The 7868-nt window shown below is 55.3% G+C and overlaps 1 protein-coding gene and 1 pseudogene across 1 annotated transcript; both read right to left on the minus strand.

The window, feature by feature from the left end:
- Nucleotides 1-68: 68 nt before the first annotated feature.
- Nucleotides 69-1469, minus strand: LOC102819740 (annotated as a pseudogene).
- A 1005-nt stretch (nucleotides 1470-2474) lies between these two features.
- On the minus strand, nucleotides 2475-7663 carry PPAP2C (phosphatidic acid phosphatase type 2C). The gene is made up of 6 exons (XM_006876699.1): nucleotides 7612-7663; nucleotides 4183-4334; nucleotides 3688-3965; nucleotides 3144-3201; nucleotides 2824-3000; nucleotides 2475-2621 (listed from the first exon to the last, which is right to left on the minus strand). The coding sequence occupies exons 1-6, from the start codon at nucleotides 7661-7663 to the stop codon at nucleotides 2475-2477; spliced, it is 864 nt and encodes a 287-aa protein (XP_006876761.1).
- Nucleotides 7664-7868: the final 205 nt, after the last annotated feature.

The following is a 7868-nucleotide window of genomic DNA, read 5'->3' on the forward strand; positions in this document are numbered from 1 at the left end:
AGTCTCCTGCTTAATATTACTTTTTTCCTCCTTAGCACTCAATATCACCAGTGCTGGCACGAAAGGGCCTACAGCTTGGCCAACAATTCTTCCAGTTCTGGTGAACTTTGAACCTCCCCCTGAAGTCTTCTTCAGTGTGTTCTTGTACTAACAACTTGACTCCTTCAGGAAGATTGGTTCGGATTATCTCCAAGAAAATCTCTGCAAATGTAGCACTCAGACCACTGATCTGAACTGCGGGCTCATGGGTGGTAAGGACCGAGTCCAGGAACCTTTTGTTACCTTGGTTCTGCAGCCGCAGCCACAACACCTCCATGGTTTTCGTGGACAATGTATAACTGTCCTGGACTTTAACGGTGAGATCATTGCAGAGGTTGTGAACATCCTGGGCATAACTCTCTGCCAGGACCATGTCCTATGCAGTCGGTGAATATTTACACCACCATACTCATAATTGGTCCCCACATTACTAGGTCTCACTTCCACTTTCCCCCTCTTCTTCCCTGTCAGCCTGTCGTACTGAGGTGGTTTGAGCGTATAATTGAGTTTGTGTGCTATACTTAGGTGCTTGTATCTTCCAATCCCATGAGTGGGCTTTGTTCTGTAGTGCTGACTTGTACTCAGCAGAAAGCCACCTGCAGAACAGATGGGATGCTCACCTGAAGAGGGGAAAGGCTTGTTTGAAAATAGCATCGTTCCTCGAGCCCAGCACCTTTCCCAGAGCCCCCCCCTCACCCCCACCCCGCGCATCCTTTACGACTGTGACCTCTAATCACGCAAACCAAAGCTCCACTTCATCAGTGGCATCCCCGGACGGCTGAAAGCACCGAAGGAAAACGAGCCACAGAAAACGCTTTGGGCTTCATCACACCAGACCGTTGTCTGACACGTTTGCTTTGGACATGCACTGGGGAAGGGTCAGTTGCTGGAGGCGGACATCATATCTGAAGAAGCAGCGGAGAGGGTGAGGGAGACCCTCACTGAGGTGAATTGGCACAGTAGCCGCAGAGATGGACTCAGACGCTGGTGAGCATGAAGATTACATGGGGCTGAGGAGCAGTTCTGTCTGTTCCACACAAAGTTTCCATGAGTCATAGCTGGCTCAGTGGCACGAGCTACTCCTCTAATACTTTGCCCTGTTAGCTTATCTCTGTATTGTGAAATATGTTAGGCTACAACATCATAAAATTTCATTCACAATAGGTGTCACACCTGAGAAACCTAATCAGTACAAATTCCTGTGTGCTATCCAGTATCCAGGAGGGGGCTTTCAAAAGCCAACAGGTGGAAGAATGCAGCCATGGAGACAGGACTATAATGGACAGAGGATTGTGGGACTGCCCCCTGAGACTATGACCTTCAATCACCTTTCAGGTCCTGAAATGAATTCCCCCCTGTGGATCAATTTTCAGTCAAATACTAGGCAGGTCTATAAGGAACACTTGGGAGATACCACACCTTAAAACCATCAGCCATTCGAGATCAAAAGGGCAGCGTCTACCCAAGGACAAAGTTCAGAAAGGTTAGAGGAGGAGGAGAATGGAAGGATGATACACAGGAAAGTCTGAGATGGGGAGGCTGAATTGTGGGGACGGTAATTAACAACATGAAACGGACAACTATGGGAGCTGTTGGGCGGAGAACTAAACCTTCACTCAATTCACAATCAAAAGTTCTATATTAAAAATCAAAAAAGAAAAAAAGTGACCGCAAGAAATGATATTTACACAGCGTTGTGCTGTAGGATAAGCATGGGACTACTAATCATACTGGTGGCAGTTCAAACCCACCAGCTGCTCCTTAGAAAACCTAGACAGAGTCGCTGAGTTGGAACCGACGTCACAGCACTTAACAATGACAGCGATCCATGACCTGAGGAACTACGGTGAGGACAGCACAGGACCGGGGAAGTGGTCACTAAGTAGGGTCCACCATGACAGCAGGCACAGCTGCTCTTGTCCCTTGTCCACTGAGGCGGAGAGAAATTACTATTGTCCGCAGAACCACAGGGGGTGGGGCAGTAACCCTGAAAATACACACGAGACCTGGGGTCTCTGGGAAGGGAGGGTGTGCCCCGAGCCCTGCTGTGGGGGTGTCTGGAGGGGACAGGGGGAAGGGATCTGTCCTAAGGAGGGACCATGGGAAGTACAAAAGGCACTGAGAAAACACCGCTGAGTAAATGTTTTGTTTTACTAAAAAGCCACATGTACACCCCATTTACAAAAACAGCATCCATTCTTGGTCCCCTCCCCTTCCGTACTCCCTAAGGAAGGAGAGGGGGTCCTCGGAGAACTATGAGGAACACGTCCCCTCCAAACACACTCCCTGAGTCCCAGTCCTATGCAGTGAGGGGTCAGTGAGGGAGCAGTGAGGGGTCAGTGAGGGGTCACTTTGCTGCTTCTTCAGTCCTGGGGAGAGTCCTGCTGTCCCCCATCACAGCTGGTCCAGGGGATGGACCTGACTGGGCAGCGGACTCAGGAGGACGACACTGGGTACCCATAATGGTTGCAGCTAGTCTCGCCCAGTGTCAGAGTCGATCTAGGCTTTCGCTCCAGCTCCTCCTCCTCCTCTGGGCAGCTGGGTGGGGGCCGGGCCTTGAAGAAGTCAGAGATATAGCGGACCTGGGAGGGGTACAGGGAGAGAGCTGTGTGGGTGGAGGCAGGAGGTGGCAGAGTTAGGGAGCATGGTGAGGGGCACTTAAGAGGGAAGGGGGACTAGGGAGGCAGTGAGAAGAAGTGGGTAGGAGATGCCTCCCCCAGTCCCAGGAGAGAAGAGTGAGGACAGGGGCTCCCTGGGCAAGGCAGGGGCAGGGCCGTAGCTCACAGTGAGGCCAGCCACCAGTGCCCCCTGCAAGAGCCCGACGAGGACATCGCTCCAGTGGTGTTTGTTGTCAGAAACGCGGGTGTAGCCGACGTAGAAGGCAAAGGTCACCAGGAAGAACTGTATGGTGGGTCTCAGCAGCCGTGCCCACTTCCAGCAGAGCCGGGCTTGCACATAGAGCTGGGGTGGGGTGGGGTGGGAGGAGAGTGGCTGTCGGTCTGAGAGCCCACTGGGCACACCCACGCCCACCCACCACCTCTACTCAGCCCATTTACAGACAGGGAAACTAAGGCCCAACAAGCAAGTCACAGAAAGAGACTCACCGCCAAGAACAGCATACAGTACATGCCAAACGAGGAGTGTCCAGAGTAGAAAGACAATCTAGGAACAGGGAGGGTGGGCGGCAGGGTCAGCGAGGGGGAGAAAGGGTCTTACTTGGGAGGGAACTCAGCAGGAATGCATCGGGAAATTGTCCTCCTTATTCTTGAGAAGGGAACAAAACTCTCAGACTGAGGCGCACCAGTCTCTAACTCGTCACCAGCAAGCACAATGCAGGCTCCCAGCTCAGAACCCCAGCAAGCAGTTAATACCAAAGCTTCGATACCCTGTGTTTCTAGTCAGCATTATGTCCCCTCTGGGTTAGATGATGAAAGTTTCACTTTTTCCTTTCAATAAATCCAAGTGTTAGAAAAGACAGATGTCAAGGGGCATCAGAGAAAGGAGAGGTCAGGAACTCCAAGTCCACTCCCCGAGGTAAAGTCAGGCAAAACTGTCAGAACCAATGTCCACCTGGCCCCTGTGATGCTAACCAGGCACCATCCCACCCACCTGACCCCGATGACACAGGCCAGGTGTCCCCATACCCACCTGGCCTCGGTGACGTTGGCTGGGTTCCCCCGGCACACCTTTTCCAGTTGCACATACGTAGAGCAGTTGACCCGGCTCCAGTCGGGGTTGCAGACAGCCAGGAAGCTGGGCCGCAGACGGCCGATCATGTACTTGGCCAGGTCTGTTAGAGACTGACTCACCGCAGCCCCAAACAGGAAGGTTCCCAGCACCTTATACACTGCGGCCACGTAGTTGTTGAAGGTGGAATGGGAGTACAGGCGCTGGGTGTAGACCATGTATGCCTCCCCAGCTGAGACCTGCCAAGGAGTCCACTGTGAGGGTCTGGCAGAGCTGCTGGGGGCTTGGGCTCCCCAATGGACCCTATTTCCACTAGTACCCTCATGGCAGGGCTCCAGCTCTTTTTTCAGAGTCCCAAGGGGGTGCTTGGCCTCCTCTTCCCTCCTCAGGTCACTAGGGCAGGGGTGTGACCTCTCCCCCCAGCCGCCCCCCCCCTCGAGACTCCTCCAGCCTTACAAGGATAATGGTGGTGGTGATGGTGACACTGGCCATGAGCCCATTGGTGATGGTGTCCGGGCGGTAGGGGTACCGGATGGAATCATCCCCACAGTAAAATCCTCGGTTGTATGGGGTATTCACCAGCGTCAGGATGATAAAGGGTAGAGAAGCTGGGAGACGGAGGATGCGAGGATGCTGTAGGCCCACCAGACTGGGCTCCCTATCAGTAACCCCCAAAACACAGCCAGGAAGGACTGGTCTCCAGGTAAACAGGAGGTCCCTCCCCTATCCACACCCCTGCTGCTCACCAGGTAATCACCACATCCTCCTCCTCGCCCCTCCCCTCCCTCATTCCTCTCAAGCACACCTGGAGACCCTTGTCTTCCTGCTTCCAAATCCAAGTCTAACTCTTGGTTCTGAGCTAAGTTCCCTGGCAGCCCTGACTTTGTCCTTCCACCCCACACCAGGGTCCCCTGATATTCAGCGTCCTGGAGAGTCAGTCTCTCCCCTCCCACTGCCCATTTGTGGACCAGTAACCACCATGGAACTCTGCGGATACCGCTCCAATGCTGACCCAAAGGTAGTTGTTGTTGTTGTTAGGTGCCATCGAGTCGGTACCGACGCATAGCGACCTTATGCATAGCAGAACAAAACACTGCCCGATCCTCGGCCAACCTCACTACTGTTGCCACACTTGAGTCCATCGATGCTGCCACTTGGCCAATCCATCTCACTGGGGGTCTTCCTCTTTTTCTCTGACCCTCCACCTCACCAAACATCCTTCTCCAGCCACTGGTCCCTCCTGACAATATGTCCAAAGTAGGAGAGACCAAGTTTGGCCATCCTGGCCTCCAAGGAGCACGCTGGCTGCATTTCTTCCAAAACGGATCTATTGGTTCTTTTGGCAGCCCATGGCACTTTCAATATTCTCCTCCAACACCATAATTTCAAAGGCAAGGTGGTGGTAATTTAGTGCCATTGAGTCTTTTCCGACTCATAGCGACCCTGTATAGGGTTTCTGAGGAGCGACTGGTGGGTTTGAACCACCAGCCTTGTGGTTAGCTGTCCAGTGCTGATCCTACAGAGCCACACCAGGAATCCCAAAGGTGAGTGGTTCGAATCCACCAACTGTTTCAGGGAAGAAACACGAGGCTGTCTGTCAGCCTTCAAAAGGATTCTAGCTTTGGGAAGCAGATGGGACACTTCTATTTTGTCTTATCGGGTCACCATGCGTCAGAATCGACTCAAAAAATAAAAACAAAACCTACTGCTGTTCAGCTAGTTCTGACTTAGGGTCACCCTATAGAACCAAGTCCAACTGCTCCTCAGGGTTTCTGGGACTGTAAATCTTTATGGTGGCAGACAGCTTCATCTTTCTCCATAAGAAGCAGCTAGAGGGCACCGATGACCTGTAGTTAGCACACCAATGCTTAACCCACCGCACCACCAGCACTCATTTCCAGCAAGATTCCAGCTTTGGAAACCCTAGGGGGCAGTTTTGTGCTCTGGTGGAGGAGTGGTTACGAATCCGGCTGCAAACCTCAAGGTCAGCAGTTCGAAACTACCAGCTGCTCTGCGGGAGAAAGACGAGGCTTTCTGCTCCCGTAAAGATTTAGTCTAGGAAATCCTGTACAGGGTCGCTATGGGTCGGAAACGACTCGACGGCACTTAACAACAACAACAACATAGGGTCACTGAAAGGAGCCTTGGTAGCGTAATGGTTATGAGTCAGGCTGCTAACCTCAAGGTCAGCGGTTTGAAACGACCAGCAGTTCCACAAGAGAAGGATAAGGCTTTCTGTTACAGTCTCGGAAACCCTATACAGAGTCCATGGCACACCACCACCACCATAGGGTCACTGTGAGTCAGAACCGACTCAAAACACCAAAACAAACCCACTGCTAAAGAGTCCATTTCCACTCATAGTGACCCTATCAGACCGAACAGAACGGCTCCATGGGATTTCTGAGACTGTCAATGTTTAACTGGACTCCTATTGCGAGCCGCAAGGTCAGCAGTTCGAAACTAGCAGCTGTTCTGCGGGAGAAAGATGAGGCTATCTGCTCCCGTAAAGATTTACAGCCTCAGTAACCCTGTTCAGGGTCGCTGTGAGTCGGAACCGACTCCACAGCACATAACCACAACATTACGGCGCTTTAGGATAAGCACTGGAGAGTAAACTCGAAGTTTGGCTGTTTAAACCCACCATCTGCTCCTAGGAAATCCTATCCAGGGTTGCTGCGGCACTGTGACAACAATTGTGTAACTGGGGCAGACAGTCTCATCTTTCTCCCAAAGGCAGTGGGGTTCTGGGGGGATTCCCCATCCCACCCCCCACCCGTGTCCTCTCACTGAACTAACAACTGGCTGTAGGCTTGGCCCACAGTAGACAAGGACCCGTGTTGACATCCGTGATGGGCAGTGAGTGTCCGGCAAACGAACACCAGTGGTCCAGGGTCACCTCCCTCTAGCATAAGGGCGGTCAGCAGTGCCCCCCCCCTTTTGAGGCACCGATCCACGTGCGGAGCACACAGTAAGCACTTCAATCATGTTTAATAACATCGGTGGGGGGGGCTATCAGATGTCCTTTGGGAATCCTTTGCTGTCACCAGGCCCACCTCACAAGGGGTCTCTTCCGGAATCTGGAAGGATGGGGTGTTTGGGCCTGACCGAGCTTTCTCCTCCTTGCTCAAGGGATCCTGGTATGGGGGGCGGTGAATGAGGTTCCCGGACCCTTCTCCACCAGGCTACAGTTTCAGACCATTGTCCGCACCGCCCCAGGGCGAACACTCGGCCTTTGTTCTTGGCTCAAAGGGAGGGGCGGGGAGGGGGCCTCTGGCCGCCCCCTCCCCCATGCTGGCCCGCAAACCCGCCCGACAGGTTTGGCCTGCGGTTCCCCAAGGCCCCCGGTTCGCCCGAAGCCCTGGGCCAGGCCTTTTCCCCAAGTCCTTCAAGCCCCGGGTTAGAGGGGAGGGGGCAGTTGGAGGCCCCACCCTCAAGGATGGGAGTCCCACTAACTTGCTGTGCGCAGCGCGTCACGGGCCAGGGGCTGCTCTCGCGGGCATGAGGACTCCGGGGCCGGCGGGGTCCCCGTGGCGGTGACCCCGCGGCCGCGCCCCCGCACCAGCCCGTCCCACCTCCGCGCAATGAAGCGGCCGCCGCCCGCGTGAATCACCGGGGCCGGGCGGGTGCCGAGGCCCGAGCAGCCCCGCCGGCGACTTCCTGCAGTCGCAGGCGGGGGATGCGAACCCCGCGCCCGGGGCCCTTTACCACGGGCCACACGAGAACTCTGAGGCCCGCGGGTGGCACGCAGGGCCCAGGGCACCCGCAGCGGGGTCGCATCCCCAGGGCGCTGCTCCTCGCGTCCTGGACCCGAACACCTTCGCGGTCTGGGCGGGGCAGACCTGGGAGCGGGTCCCCCCCAAACTCGCGTCCCGCAACTCTTACCGACCAGAACGCACACCACGTCGAGCAGCACGAAGACCCACCTCCGCTCCATGCCGCCCTCACGGGCAGCGCCCGCGTCCCCCGACCCGTGCCCCGTGACGTCCCGTCGTGTCCCGGCTCCGCGGGTCACATGGCCTCCGCGCCCGTCCCGACAGCTCAAAGGAGGGGACGGGAAGGGACTAGAGGGCGGGCGCGGCGGGGCGCGGCGGCGGGGCGGAGCGACGCTGGAGGGAGGGAAGAAGGGAGGGAGAGGCGGC

Source organism: Chrysochloris asiatica, unplaced genomic scaffold, assembly GCF_000296735.1.
Source record: "Chrysochloris asiatica unplaced genomic scaffold, ChrAsi1.0 scaffold00409, whole genome shotgun sequence".
In the NCBI taxonomy this organism is placed as follows: Eukaryota; Metazoa; Chordata; class Mammalia; order Afrosoricida; family Chrysochloridae; genus Chrysochloris; species Chrysochloris asiatica.